Genomic DNA, 16445 nt, shown 5'->3' on the forward strand with positions numbered 1-16445 from the left:
TGTTTTTTTCGACTGCACTTGAAGACACTTTCAAAGTTCTTGACATTTCCCGGATTGACTGATCTTCATGTCTTAATGTAATGAGGGACTGTCATTTTTCTTTGCTTATTTGACCTGTTCTTGCCATAATAGGGACTTGGTCTTTTACCAAATAGGGCTATGTTCTGTATGCCAACCCTACCTTGTCACAACACAACTGATTGGCTGAAACGCATTGAGGAAATACATTTCACAAATTAACTTTTAAGAAGGCACACCAGTTAATTGAAATGCATTCCAGGTGACTACCTCATGAAGCTGGTTGAGAGAATGCCAGGAGTGTGCAACGCTGTCATCAAGGCAAAGGGTGGCTACTTTGAAGAATCTAAAATCTAAAATATATTTTGATTTGTTTAACACTTTTTTGGTTACTACATGATTCCATATGTGTTATTTCATAGTTTCGATGTCTTCACTACTTTTAGAAAATAAGTTGAAAATAAGAAAAATAAAGAAAAACCCTGAAATGATGTTACAGTGAATAAATGTAATGCCCCAAACTAAACTGTTGTTCTGGTCTGTCCTATCTCGAGGTTATGGCGAAGGTGACCACAGATGTTATCTAGATGCATGGAAGGGATAATTTGACCAAGAACAGTGTAAACCTCACCCCATCTAACTGGCTGAAGTAATGGCAACAATGGCGTTCACTATGGCCCTGTCCGTCACCACTTCTACCGTGAGACTTGAGTCCGAGCCAGCAACCTGTACACAGCATTCAATCGAAGCTATCAACTGCCTTTTCTCTCGTCTTTTCTCTCAGGAGTGCGACATGAGTCCACGTAGAGTGAGCATGGAGTGATCCCATCCAAACGTTTCTCATGCTGCTGGTGTACTGGTAGGAAAATGTACAAGACATAATGGACTGTAGAGGGTACCGGCTCAGGTGAGAGATTTGTCTGCTTTGAAATCGGGACATTGTCAAGGGCCATCCACTTTGAACATTTTCCATTGGGAGGACGAACTAAAACACTATCTGAAGATAGTGCAAATGTGTTTGTATTTGGCAAATGTATTTGGCGAAGTAGAAGGAGTCCTGAGTGAAAGGGACCAATGCCGGCCTTGAGTAGAGGCCCATAAGTAGATAGTCATTGTGGAAGGAGAGCCCTGCTAGGCCCTGATTTGGGTCCGGTTAAGTGGTGAACTTAACAAAAATGCCCTAAATCAAATTCAGGAGATCTCTAGAGACGTAGAGAGAATTGGTAATACTAAAATAACTTACTCTGCAAAACAGAGAAGCTCTTGACTAAATTTTGGCAGATCAAGGGGGCACTTGTTCAATCATTGGCGCTGAACATACTTTGTCCCAGATCACTCTGGTGATCTGATTTTGCCGAATACGAATATGATTGATTTTGCCGAATACATTGCCACTGTTGCTAAGAATAATTCCCCACAACCAGAGTGGACGCCTGCAACTTGGTTGGAATCGCTGTTTGGAAGTTGGGGATCTCAAATTGCCAAAATGTAACATTTGTGTGTATGTGTGTGTGTTTTTGATGAATTCACTCCCGTTAATAGAAGTATATCCTTTATTATGTTGATAGTATTACCGTTATTATTACCGTACTAATTAGATTGTATAACCCAGAATGAAGGGTTTCAAATGATGAAGTGTCTAGTTTAATGTGTTGATTTCCCTTACTTTAATAGAAGTATAGAACGTTTTGATAGAAGCTATAATCTAATGCTTACCTTAAAATGTAATGATAATTATCACAGATTGAGTGATAAGAAGAGGTAATGTGATGGAACATTTTATGTTTGTGCTTTTCTACTAATGAATGTCTGTGTTCCATTTTTGTGCTTTTCTAATAACCAATTTCTGTGTTCATACAAGTGACTGATTGAACGAATCCTCACTATCAGTATCAGCAATTTGGCAATATGCCCAGAATCATGCAAATATAACTTGTCTGTGTGTCACTTCAGACCAGTACTTTAAGCATCTAAGTTTGACTGTGACTTCTCCAGTTACAGTGCCTTGCGAAAGTATTCGGCCCCCTTGAACTTTGCAACCTTTTGCCACATTTCAGGCTTCAAACATAAAGATATAAAACTGTATTTTTTTGTGAAGAATCAACAACAAGTGGGACACAATCATGAAGTGGAACGACATTTATTGGATATTTCAAACTTTTTTAACAAATCAAAAACTGAAAAATTGGGCAAAAGGTCGCAAAGTTCAAGGGGGCCAAATACTTTCGCAAGGCACTGTAAGTGTTAATAAACAAGGATAATTTAAGATTGACTTCGAGTGTCCCTGTGTAGAATTTCCATAACAGTCACTAAAACTTGATTGGACTCCACCTACGGCAATTAAATTGTTTGGACATTATTTAGAAAGAAACACACCTGTCTATATAAGGTCCCATAGTTGACAGTGCATGTCAGAGCAGAAACTATACATTGAAGTCCAAGGAACTGTCTGTACAAACCATGGCTGCTGCCCAAACGGTTACTGTTATTAGGCTGTGGTGCGTTTTCATGTTGACCTCCAGGACTGACTTTACTGAATGCAGCCACAGCCTGGCCAGCTAGGGACATGGCTAACTTTCCCTACCATTGCTTCATTGGCAACATAAGCTCCATATCTCTTTGCACCAGTGCAAAGTGTACATTTTGGAAACAATTTATTTGACAATCTGGTTAACAATATGGTTAACTTATTGTTTAGTTCCTGTCCATCAGCAGACCTACAGACACTAGCCACCACCCTTCTTAGTTTTGTCCATCCAGTGGTGTAAAGCACTTTAGTAAAAGTACTTTAAAGTACTACTTAAGTAGTTATTTCTGGTATATGTACTTTACTCATATTTTTTACAACTTTTACTTCACTATATTCCAAAATAATGTAAGTTTTACTCCATACATTTTCCCTGATACCCAAAAGTACTCATTACATTTTGAATGCTTGGCAGGACAGAAAAATGGTCCAACTCACTGACTTATAAGGAGAACAATTGGGTACTTTCCCTACCACCGGGTTCACCTTGTGTGAGCATGGTTGGTGAAGGTGTCAGAAATCATAAAATACTAGAGTCCCTCACTAAGCATATTCCCCTAGCAAAGGATTAATAATTAACTAAAGAATGGCTTAGTCAGATTATTGCACTTTCTCGTGAAAAATATCCTATGACAAATAAGATTCCTTAGAGATATGCCTTGATTTACCCATCTTATGCATTGGGAACTTATAAAGGGAGCCAATGGTTCAGAGGGGAATGCAATAATGATGATGCACCACAGAATGGGATTGTCAACCAAGTGCTTTCATAGGCATTGGTCAAATAGACCAGAAGTGTTATTGTCAACCATTGGAGGCATTGGTCAATCACTGTATTTGTGACCGACAGAGTTTGAACCCGGGACTTCTACAAGTGTAGTCACACAACCATCTCTGTTACATATCAATGTATCCAAGGAATATCTATAGTGCGGACAACACTGTCCGAGTCTTTGAAATGACACTGAAGATTTGGCCTGCTGTCCTCTTTCTGAGAGGGGGCTGACAGGCACCTACAGAATTGAACATGCAGGCGTTATATGGGTTTTTCCATGCATTGGCAGTGTTACATGTTGGTTCTAATGGGAGCACACACATTGCTGATCCATTTAAGCCATTCTGCCTTGTGTTTTGATACAGATATTCTAAATACACGAGTTTGCTCCCCTTGTGTGGGTGTATTGACCTTGAGTTACAGACCTGAGCCTATCCGCGTACCAAAGGAGCTAAACCACTATATTTACACATAGACAGACAGGTAGGAAAAACCTCACTATTCCAAGGCAACGGAGCTTAAGAGATTTGAGTCCACCCCCGTGCAAGGTTTAAGAAAGGTCCTTGTCGGATGAAAGCAGTCAAAGATGGAGCAATACCCGTATGATAATATTTATAGGTGCAGAGAGGATAAAAGAGCTGGGGCAACCCTCCTTCGTCACTAAATCAAAAGGGAGAAGCCAACAGGTGAGCATGTTGACTTTGCAGACTTCTGTGTACACGGCTGATCTCATTGACTACCTCTGCCTGTAAATGTAATTCCTTCGTGTGTGTGTGTGTGTGTATCTGAATGGCGTGCGTGTTTTTCCCTGGATCTTTATGTTTGACTGTAATGTTTGTATTTGTCATGCTCAAAATAGATGATGCAGGTTGTGGAGAGAGGAAGGACTTGATCTGGAAGGGTTCAAAGACAGTATGCACCTGGAATAGTTGGCAAATATTTTCATCACTTACTGAGATCTTTTCAACGTGACTAATCTGAGTAGAAGAAAAATATGGGAGAACGACCATTGACAAATTGAGGTTGCAATGCTCATTTGAATTCGAATGGGTTTTAAATTGCGTGAATGTTAAATTGTCACTATTGTTGAAAAGTTGAAAGGCTTTCATGAGATTTGATATTCAAACTAAGATTCTGATGTAATGTCATCTCTTAATTGTCTCCCCTTTTCACCTTCTAATTGACTTTGGTACCCGGGCTGTAGCTGTTTCTAATGCAATAACACAATACTACAATAATAACAATACATTTTTCCTCATTTCAAAAGACTCAGTCTAGCACATCATTTTAGGGCGTTACAGATCATTTGATAAACTAATTGACGGTTTAATCTGAACATTTAATGCAATCTAATTCAACATCATTTTGGTGATACATTTGTCCTCCCTTCTTCCCTCCCCTGGATGCCCGCATTAAATTACATCAAATGAAGTTTTATAGACGATCTTATCTTGTCCATGGCAGAGTAACAATAGCCTTAAGCTCATTCCATTCATCCTGGCCACAAAGGTCTAAGAGGGCTATGTTGATGTAGAACAACATCTATTCTCTTTCCCAATGAGCGAAGTAGCTTCCAACGGCATGCTATCTTTTTCCTCCCAAATCTACTATTGGTTTTGGCTGGTGACCAAATAGAAAATGACTCATCTGTATTCTTTAGGTGATTTCAGTATATCTCAGATTTTGACGGCATTATCTCTGACAAACATCTTTAACAGACCCACAGCAATTTAAATATTTTTATTTCATTTTTTTTTTACATTGAACCTTTATTTAACTAGGCAAGTCAGTTAAGAACAAATTCTTATTTACAATGATGGCCTACACCAGACGACGCTGGGCCAATTGTGCGCCGTTTCTATGGGACTCCAAATCACGGCCGGCTGTGATACAGCTTGGATAAGAACCAGGGACTGTAGTGACCCGTCTTGCACTGAGATGCATTGCCTTAGACCACTGCACCACTCAGGAGCAATGTCCTCTGAGTAGTTGTGAATCCCTGATTGAAATGGTAGATAAAAAGTCAATTGGGAGACCAAGAGGGGATGTTATGTGGTCTGAGAAAATCTCAGTAAGGAAACCTGACATTATGGCCATAATCATATTCAGGTTATAAATGAATAAATAAAATGTATCATATAATAGAAATGATACAACGGGTGAGGTACTTTGTCTGGTGCTTTGGCAAATGTGGCACACATAACCCTATATGCCACCCTTCATATAGGATTACATTTCCTTAATGATTTGGGGTGGCCTTATAAAGGGAGTCTGAAGGCCTTATAAGATATACTTTGTTTAAAGTGTGACCTGACATGCTGACCAGACCAATCATGAGTGTCTACGTGCTACATCGCACGCATGTTGATTTTGTCCACCCACACCAGACGTAATCAGGACATGCAGGTTGAAATATCAAAACGAACTCTGACCCAACTATATTAATTTGGGGACATGTCGAAAAGCATTAAACATGTATGTCTATTTAGCTAGCTAGCGTGCTGTTGCTAGCTAATTTGTCCTGGGATATGAACATTGGGTTATTATTTTACCAGAAATGCACAAGGTCCTCTACTCCGACAATTAATCCACAGATAAAAGGGTAAACCAAGTTTGTTTCTAGAAATCTCTCCTCCTTCAGGCTTCTTCGGACTTTAGAGGTAGGAGAGGCGGGACTTGCAGCGCGTCAAGCGTCACAAATAGAACCAAGTTCTATTTTAGTCCCTGGCTATGCAGACACGCCCGAGCAGTGTGTGTGTGTGCAATCATTGAATAACATCGGTGTAAATTTATTTTGTAACGCTTGCGCTTATGCTGAGAGCGGTGTGGTCAGAATGTAACATGCCGATCAGAGCGCTAGCACATGCACCATCGCAAGCATGTTGATTTTGTCCACCCACACCAGACGCGATCAGGACACGCAGGTTGAAATATCAAAACGAACTCTGAACCAACTATATTAATTTGGGGACAGGTTGAAAAGCATTAAGTATTTATGGCAATTTAGCTAGCTAGCTTGCCTTTGCTAGCTAATTTGTCTTGGGACTGGACTGTGGACCTCAGTTCATCTTTCAATCACCCACGTGTGTATATGCTCCTAAAAACCAAGGAGATGGCACATTGGTAACATGCTGACCACACCGCTCGCGTTACAAAATAAATGTACACATACATGTTATTCAATCATTGCACCCACACTGCTTGAGCGTGTCTGCATAGCCAGGCTCTAAAATAGAACTTGGTTCCATTTGTGATGCTTGATGTGCTGCAAGTCCTGCCTCTCCCATCTACTCATTGGTAACATGCTTACCACACCGCTCGTGTCGCATGCGCGGGTGTTGCAAAATAAATATATACATACATGATATTCAATCATTACACCCACACTGCCCGTGCACGTCTGCGTAGCCAGGCGCTAAAATAGAACTTGGTTCTATTCTGCTTGACACGCTGCAAGTCCCGCCTCTCCCATCTCCTCATTGGTTTTTTAGGAGCATATACACATGTGGGTGATTGAAAGATGAACTGAGGTTCACACTCCAGTCTAGTTGTTGGTAGTAATGTACCTTAAAGTTGGTTGCCAACTGCCATATAAAGTCCAAAGAAGAAGAAGCCTGAAGGAGGATAATTAATCTGTGGAATAATTGTTAGAGTAGAGGACCTTGTGCATTTCAGGTAAAATAACATCCCATGACAAATTAGATAGCAACAGCAAGCTAGCTAAATTGCCATACATTTTTTATGCTTTTCAACATGTCCCCAAATTAATATAGTTGGTGCAGTTTGTTTTGATAGTTCAACCTGCGTATCCTGAACGCCTCAGGTGTTGGTGGACATGGACGCACGTGTGCGAGGGGTCTGATCAGCATGTGTTTCCCTGCTGTGTCGCAGATTCCTGAAGGGACCTGTTCTCCTTGTGGAAGCATTATGTACTGCACCCACTTAAAGACGCTGCAGCTGGTCGTCATGGCAACGCTGTGGGTGACACCAGTGAGGGCGGGGACAGACTGCAGGTATGGCTGCCGACTAAACAACATGACCATCACCATGGAGAGAGAGGACTGTCACGGAAGCATCACCGTCACCACCTGCGCCGGCCTGTGCGAAACGACGGTAGCTAAATCGGGATAGACAGTACTTATTTAGGGTTGTGTGTTTATTAGGTACCAAACTGGACAAGACTGACTGAAACAGGGAGGGCCTACCTGGCCAATAGGAAACACATTTTTATTTTCTGATGCACAAAGTGCCCTGATGAACACACCCCTGTACAATTGTTTTTCATTACATTGAGTTAAATATATTTTTGGTCTCAAGTGGCGCATTGGTCTAAGACACTGTATCTCAGTGCAAGAGGCGTCACTATAGCCCCTGGTTCGAATCCAGGCTGTATCATTGTAGAACTTGTTCTTAACTTACTTGCCTAGTTAAATAAATAACAAAAAATATATATTCTGTTGCATGTGAGCTGTTGTGTAATATATTGTAGTGCAGCCATGCTACATTTTCTGCTGTTTAATTTAATTGACTAGGAGTATGTGCTAATTGAGCTAAATCATTAATTCTACTATTTGACTTTGCACCAGGTTGCATCAGCAGCCCTTTGATATATGCTGAACAAAAATTTAACACAACATGCAACAATTTCTAAGATTTTACTGAGTTACAGTTCATATAAGGGAATCAGTCAATTGAAAAAAAATGCAATAGCACCTAATCTATGGATTTCACATGCTTGGGTAGGGTTCAGGCCCACCCACTGGGGAGCAAGGTCCAGCCAATCATAATTAGTTTTTCCTCCCAGACGATCCCGCAGGTGAAGAAGTCAGATGTGGAGGTCCTGGGCTGGTGTGGTTACACATGGTCTAGGGTTGTGAGGCCGGTTGGACATACTCTAAAAGATAAATTAACATTCAGTTCTCTGGCAACATTCCTCCAATTTAGCTAGCTCCAGTCAGTCTCCTTCAAAACTTAAGACATCTGTGGAATTGTTTTGTGACAAAACTGCACATTTTAAATGTGCCTTTTGGTGCCCCCAGCACAAGGTGCACCTGTGTAATGACCATTCTGTTTAATCTGTTTCTTGACATGCCACACCTTTCAGGTGGATGGATTATATTGGCAAAGGAGAAATGCTTACTAAAAGGGATGTAAACTAATTTGTGCATAACATTTGAGAGAAATAGGCTTTTTGTGCATATGGAACATTTCTGGGATTTTTTTTATTTCAGCTCATGAAACATGGGACCAACACTTTACATGTTGCATTTCTATTTTTGTTCTGTGTAGATCACATTGGCACCAGAAGAGTAACACTATGAATCATGCAATAATTAAAAAATATGGTTTCCATTAGCCAAATCCCAGATCGGTTTGAGTTGTCTTGCCAAGCCCTATGGTTATTGTCATGCCATGAGTTGACTATACATTACAACATATCTGGGAGCAGGCCAGTGTTATGATGATGTCAATTTACCTGTTTTTGTCAGGACCTGAACTATCAGAGCACATGGCTGCCTCGCTCCCAGGGGGTGTGTAACTTCAAGGAGTGGTCCTACGAGAAGGTCTACCTGGAAGGCTGTCCATCCGGGGTCAACCCCCTCTTCATACCCGTTGCCAAGAGCTGCGATTGCATCAAATGCAAGACGGACAACACAGACTGTGATCGCATAAGCATGGCAACACCCAGCTGCATAGTAAACCCACTAGAAATGTAATACTGTAGTTAGGCTGTTGCAGCAGCCACAGTTTGTTTAGCAACGGTTTGACTAGTCTATGGTATCGTTTCCATTGTAGATGTGCAATAAAACACTACTTTGAGTAAGTCTAAAAGTATTTGCTTTTAGAATATACTTAAATATGAAAAGTTAAAGTATAAATAATTAAACAAACCAGACCGCACTCACTTGTTTATTTACAGATATCCAGGGGCAGGGTCCAACAAGATATAATTTACCAATGAAGCATGTCCTTAGTGAGTCCACCAGATCAGGCAGAAGGGATGTTCTCTTGATAAGTGTGAATTAGACCAGGGATGTTCTCTTCATAAGTATGTGTGAATTAGACTACTTTCCTATCCTGTTAAGCATTAAAAATGTAACAAGTACTTTTGGGTGTCAGGGAAATGTATGGAGTAAAAAGTACATTATTCTCTTTCGGAATGTAGTGAAGTAAAAGTAGTCAAAAATATAAAAAGTACAGATAACCAAATAAACTACTTAAGTTGTACTTCACAACTGTGACTATGGGTCATTTATCACTACCCAAAAATATACCTAATAGGTCACAGAAAATAATTTTGAAATTGCACAGAACATCCTGTAATGGAGATTATCTGTGGTAAAGCAGCAGCACTTGTTTTGACCGCTTAACACCTTGTGGACATTTCTAGGAAACTGTTGCAAAACCACACACGATACTGAAGAAGCCACCAGTCATCGCCGATAATTATTATAAACTTTTGGAATCTGGACACTCACATTTTTTTTTTATATGAATTAAGACCAATGTAATTGACAGCTGTGGGCACAAAGAACATATGTAATCACTAATCGAAACAAGTGGAGAATTGCAAAAACCATAATGAGGAAAGGCAGAAAATGAAACATGGAAAATTCTTCAGGCATGCATACATTCGAAAAAGGTGGAAACAAATCGCAGTCATATACCTCTTTTTCCTTACACGAGTTCTCGTAGCGAGGTACCGGCAAAGTGTATGCGCACACACTTTCTTGAATTGATCCTCTCGGGTACAGGAACTAAACTACATATGCAATGTTTATAACACTTGCACACTTGGTTGAAACCATTGTGGGAGTATTATTTCTTATTCATTTACACTTGATACATCTTGTGATAAAAGATACTTAATCAAATCAAGTTGGCAACTTCAGACCATTTCTTATTCGGTCCCTTCTTTTTCTACAGGAAACAAAAATGAGAAAAATAACAGAACAGTCATAGTTCAAAGCCTAAGGGTAGGGGAGACTAGCCAGCGTACTTGTTGCGGATGATCTCTCCCCCCTCCACCTCAACCTGCTCGTAGAGCCACTTGCGGTCACAGCGGCACTCCACACCACACCTGCGGGAGCTACACTCGGGGCAGGGGTAGAAGCAGCCCATGCAGTCCGCGTCCAGGCAGTCACACATGTCCTTGCCACAGGAGAGCAGGCGGCCTTTGTTGTCATACACTTTGCTCTTCGCACCAATAGTCGGTCTGCAAATACACAAAAACAATGGGAACGTCTGACCTGCCGCCTGTATCAGACTATCGTCTGCATCTTGCTTACTTGGGTGTGCATCATTTACGGAATGACACTGCTTTCTGCTGGTTAACCTTCTCATAGATACACATTTTTGCTGACTAGTCTCTCCAGTAAAAAAGGCAACCATTTGAAATGCAATAATGAAAACAAGCAAGCATGGATTCTGGAAACATGTTTCCACTCTTACCGGTCAGTGTTGGAGGAGATTCCTCCTCGTCCTCCACCTCGTTTTTTGCCATCACCTCTTCCCTGCAAAAACAAAAAAGAACTCTGAGTGAATGTTGATAGATGAAACAAGGGGTGAAAACAAAAGACTCTGAAAAACAGCACTTAACTGTGCAAAAATTCACCAAAACTTGCTATACTCTGCAACAGGATTTACACTAACATTCATTTAGAGGGGCGACACCCATCTGTGAGAGGTGATTAAAAAAATAACAAAAATTGACACACCTTGCCAGTATCCCGGGTACTATGTCGTTTCTCCTTGACCTTGCTCTTCTCCAGCGTCTTAGCCCTCTCCCGGTCTGACGGTGCACCGAAGCGGTTAGCCGCATTTGTGTCCTTGGTCATCATACCCCTTTTTCGTAATTCAGGCTGCAATATTTTTTTAAACATTGTTTTGTATTCAGCTAGACTACAAGAACTAAGACAGTAGGCTAAACTGGGTTGAGCAACTATGAAACCATACATTACCTTCGATGAATCAGCACCGAAAATGGTGGGCACGGCATCTTCCCTAAGAAACTGTTTGCCATTGTAGTCTCGGAAACAATCTGGGTTAAAATGTTCTGAGCAGAGGCAAGTGTTAGGTGTAGGGATGAAGTTTTTCATCCCCAAACTTTGTACCCATTGGTTGGCAAGCTGAGGCTTACTGATGGGGAACCTGAGAAGAATAGGACAAGAAACACTGCTTAACACAAGCATGCATTCTCTTGCGTACGCATAAACACACCAAATGTAGCTAGCTTGCCAACTCAATAGGGGCTAGCTGACAACAACATTTGAAGAACGACTTAGCCAACGTTAGCTTGAAGTCCTTTACTCCTTACCTGTAAAATCGTATTTCTGACCCTTTGATAAACTTGTTGGTGCAGCCGTTTACTGCACAGGTGACAGGCATGATGAACCTCGTGCTTGAGCGGTCTGATGTCAATTTATTTATTAGCAATATAAACTATCCGAAGCACAGCTTCCAGTCCAACGCATGTTGGTTCTTCTTCGATGATAAAATTGCGGTCTGCAAACAAAAGTTAAAGGTGCATGCCGCCACCTACTGTGCTGGAGTGTGTCGTAAATCACGGTTTACAAGATTAGCTCCACATTTCTAAATCCTTTTACCGAACTCAGTACTTCTGAGAAAATAAAAAATTAGCCCTACTAACTTCCAATACACCCTCCTACATCACCAAAATCCCTTTCACACCCCACCATCCTCAATGACTCTTCACTTCAATCTTTCCATCTCTGTTCCTCTGCATACACATTACGGACAAACTGCCTACATTCAGACTTGAAATCATTGGCCACTTAAATAAATGGATCACGAGCAATTTACATATCTTGCATTACTCATCTCTTATGTATATAATATCATCTATTGCATTTTGCCTATGCCGCTCTGCCATTGCTCATCGATATATTTATATGTGTATATTAATATTCCATTACTTAGATTTGTGTGTATTAGGTAGTTGTGGAATTGTTAGATTACATGTTAGTTATTGCTGCACTGTCAGAACTAGACGCACAAGCATTTCACTACACTCGCAATAACATCTGCTAACCATGTGTATGTGACCAATAAAATTAGATTTGATTTTAACATACAACAATATTACAACACATGCTCCACCATTTCATCGACCATACACTCCATACACACACAAACCATTCACATGCTTGCCAACCAGCTGTAATGACGAGTTCAATGTACAATGTCCTAGGTGGAATGAAGAAAACACCCCCTCTTCCTCCCTAGTCTGACCTATGAATCTTGGTCCACCGACCTTCCTTTGGAGGACATATACTGTAAATGACGGCCCTTTGGCTCAGAGTCCCATCTCCTCTGCCACACATCTATCAAAATGGCTCTGATCTTACATTTCACCTCACCTCTAACGAGTGGAACATTAATATCAATTATATCTTGTTTTAAAGCTCTTTTGGCTAACTGGTCTACAATTTAATTCCATTCCACACCCGAATGGGCTGGGACCCAGCAGAATCTCACATCTACACACAGCCTCTCAATTCTGCATTATAACCTTAATACCTCCAATAGTTGGTCACTCCTATTAGATTTTCCAGATGATAAACTATTCAATAAACAAAGGGAATCTGAGCCCACTATAATTCTGACAGGTTGTATGTCCTCCACCCACTGGAGGGCAACTACTATCACCAACAATTCAACTGAGTATACTGACAGTTCTCTGTTAGTCTTCTACATATCTGCACATCAAATTCAGGAAAGTAAACGATAGCTCCTGTGCGACTCACTATTTGGGTCAATGGATGCATCTGTAAAAAGTGCTAAAAATGCATAAAAACTTTTACCAATGTAATTGTCAACCAGTGTCACTATATGACTGGCTTCTGGCTAATCTTTCCTTTTCTCTACCAAGGTTAGATCAACAACAGGATCTTGGAGTAACCATATTTATTTATTTTTCTCCTTTGCACCCCATTATTTCTATTTCTACTTTTCACATTCTTAGACTGCAAATCTACCATTCCAGTGTTTTACTTGCTATATTGTATTTACTTCGCCACCATGGCCTTTTTTTTGTCTTTACCTCCCTTATCTCACCTCATTTGCTCACATTGTATATAGACTTGTTTATACTGTATTATTGACTGTATGTTTGTTTTACTCCATGTGTAACTCTGTGTTGTTGGCCAGGTCGCAATTGTAAATGAGAACTTGTTCTCAACTTGCCTACCTGGTTAAATAAAGGTGAAAAATAATAATAAATCATAAAAAAAATAAAAAAAACATTCATAACCAGAGACCGAACGCATAAGATCCACCACCTTCTAACACTTTGTTTGAACAATTATGATATGCTCTTTCGATGTAAACTAAGCAAAAAAAGAAAAGCCCTCTCACTGTCAACTGTAATTATTTTCAGCAAACTTAACATGTGTATATATTTGTATGAACATAACAATATTCAACAACTGAGACATAAACTGAACAAATTCCACACACATGTGACTAACAGAAATTGAATAATGTGTCCCTGAAGAAAGGGGGGTCAAAATCAAAAGTAAGTCAGTATCTGGTGTGGCCACCAGCTGCATTAAGTACTGCAGGGCATCTCCTCCTCATGGACTGCACCAGATTTGCCAGTTCTTACTGTGAGTGCTCAATGGGATTGAGATCCGGGCTCTTCACTGGCCATGGCAGAACACTGACATTCCTGTCTTGCAGAAAATCACGCACAGAACGAGCAGTATGGCTGGTGGCATTGTCATGCTGGAGGGTCATGTCAGGATGAGCCTGCAGGAAGGGTACCACATGAGGGAGGAGAATGTCTTCTCTGTAACGCACAGCATTGAGATTACCTGCAATGACAACAAGCTCAGTGTGATGATGCTGTGACACACCGCCCCAGACCATGACGGACCCTCCACCTCAAAATCTATCCCGCTCCAGAGTACAGGCCTCGGTGTAACGCTCATTCCTTCGACGATAAACGCGAATCCGACCATCACCCCTGGTGAGACAAAACCGCGACAAAAGCACTTTTTGCCAGTCCTGTCTGGTCCAGCGACGGTGGGTTTGTGCCCATTGCCGACATTGTTGCCGGTGATGTCTGGTGAAGACCTGCCTTACAACAGGCCTACAAGCCCTCAGTCCAGCCTCTCTCAGCCTATTGCGGACAGTCTGAGCACTGATGGAGGGATTGTGCGTTCCTGGTGTAACTCGGGCAGTTGTTGTTGCCATCCTCTACCTGTCCCGCAGGTGTGAAGTTCAGATGTACCGATCCTGTGCAGGTGTTGTTACACGTGGTCTGCCACTGCAAGGACGATCAGCTGTCCATCCTGTCTCCCTGTAGCGCTGTCTTAGGCGTCTCACAGTACGGACATTGCAATTTATTGCCCTGGCCAAATCTGCAGTCCTCATGCATCCTTGCAGCATGCCTAAGGCATGTTCAAGCAGATGAGCAGGGACCCTGGGCATCTTTCTTTTGATGTTTTTCAGAGTCAGTAGAAAGGCCTCTTTAGTGTCCTACGTTTTCATAACTGTGACCTTAATTGCCTACCGTCTGTAAGCTGTTAGTGTCATTCCACAGATGCATGTTCATTAATTGTTTATGGTTCATTGCACAAGCACGGGAAACAGTGTTTAAACCCTTTACAGTGAAGATCTGAGAAGCTATTTGGAGTTTTACAAATTACCTTTGAAAGACAGGGTCCTGAAAAAGGGATGTTTCTTTTTTTGAGTTTGAGTTTATATCGCTCATTGAACCATGTACTTCAAAACTCTCCCCATAGGCTGTCCATGCAGAAACAACGGTATATTATCAGCAACTTTCTTGTTTGAGAAGAACATACAGCAAGATTTCGCCACCGACAATTTAAAACTCCAGTTAATCGACCATCTTTCAACATCCAAAATCGCTTGTTGAATAGAAGTTCACATGAGAGATATTCCTTCTCCTCTTCCAAATAGCTCCATCCCCAGCATATAGGCAAGTCCCAATACCCTTACCTACATTTGAAAACACATCATTAATCAAAATGTTTAACAAAACAGGACTGATAGCACTACCTTGAGGAATACCATTGTCAATTCCATAGGCATCAGATATATTTAATCCTATTTTAAAACAAAGAGTGATTAAATAAGGCCAAAACACAGTTATATAGTCTCCCACCAATACCAATTATTTCTATATTAATCATTGGGGCTCCCGAGTGGCGCGGCAGTCTAAAGCACTGCATCTCAGTGCTAGAGGAGCAACTACAGACCCTGGTTTGATTTCAGGCTATATCACAACCGGCTGTGATTGGGAGTCCCATAGAGCTTTGTTCTTAACTGACTTGTCTAGTTAAATAAAATAAAACGCAAAGAGCGATTAAATACGGCCAAAACCCAGTTATATAGTGTCTTGGATATTGTGTTACACAGAGCCACTCAAAGTCAATCTTATATGAATCATTGTTTATTGTCAGCGCCCTGGAGAGCTTCCAACCAACTCAATGCACCATAGTACACATCAATCAGGAGCTCTTCCTGGGCTGACCCAGCAGTTGTGTTATATTTTGGCTATACACAGACAAGTTATATTTGCATGATTTAGCATAACTAATGAATCATTACCGTTTTGTTTAATTCATGTAACAGACAAATACTGTTTCATAACATGACCAATACCTCACGAGGCTTCTCCTCTCTTAGCTGAGACCTTGAAACCGAGATATCTTTAGTTTGTTCTCAAACAACGTCATTCGTTTTCAAAACACGGTCTGGGCGTACTGCCAAATTGCAGCCACTGATAGGGGTGATTTGTACAGTCAGCCACTTGCATGAACACAGAAATGGGTTATTATAACAGCATATGAATAGAATACAGAAACGTGTTATAAAGAAAAGCACAAACACTAAAATTCCCATTACAATTGCCCTTCTGCACATTTCTCAGACCTTGGACCCTCCCTCCTACACACTGCTGCCACATGCCCATAAGCTTGACACCTGTAACATCTTAATGTGTTCGGCACATAAGCTTGTACAGGATACCTTTATATATCCTTTATTCACTGTCAGGCAAAGACTCAACTTCAAAACTCAAAAGAACAGACAATGACTCTTCTGTTTCCCGCTCTCACCACCCTGTCTGCGTCGCAT

The 16445-nt window shown here is 41.0% G+C and overlaps 2 protein-coding genes across 2 annotated transcripts; one reads left to right on the forward strand and one right to left on the reverse strand.

Annotated features, from left to right (window-relative positions):
- The first annotated feature begins 3922 nt into the window (after nt 1-3922).
- On the forward strand, nt 3923-9117 carry LOC139384927 (follicle stimulating hormone subunit beta). Its single transcript, XM_071129835.1, has 3 exons — nt 3923-4006; nt 7212-7433; nt 8810-9117. The coding sequence occupies exons 1-3, from the start codon at nt 3923-3925 to the stop codon at nt 9035-9037; spliced, it is 534 nt and encodes a 177-aa protein (XP_070985936.1). The 3' UTR covers nt 9038-9117.
- Nucleotides 9118-9216: 99 nt separating this feature from the next.
- Nucleotides 9217-11829, reverse strand: LOC139384926 (ADP-ribosylation factor-like 14 effector protein). Its single transcript, XM_071129834.1, has 5 exons — nt 11638-11829; nt 11282-11471; nt 11039-11182; nt 10773-10834; nt 9217-10536 (listed from the first exon to the last, which is right to left on the reverse strand). Exons 1-5 carry the CDS (start codon nt 11706-11708, stop codon nt 10308-10310), a joined length of 696 nt encoding a protein of 231 aa, XP_070985935.1. The 5' UTR covers nt 11709-11829; the 3' UTR covers nt 9217-10307.
- Between the last annotated feature and the right edge of the window lie 4616 nt (nt 11830-16445).

The sequence above is a fragment of the Oncorhynchus clarkii genome, chromosome 26, assembly GCF_045791955.1.
Source record: "Oncorhynchus clarkii lewisi isolate Uvic-CL-2024 chromosome 26, UVic_Ocla_1.0, whole genome shotgun sequence".
Lineage (NCBI taxonomy): Eukaryota > Metazoa > Chordata > Actinopteri > Salmoniformes > Salmonidae > Oncorhynchus > Oncorhynchus clarkii.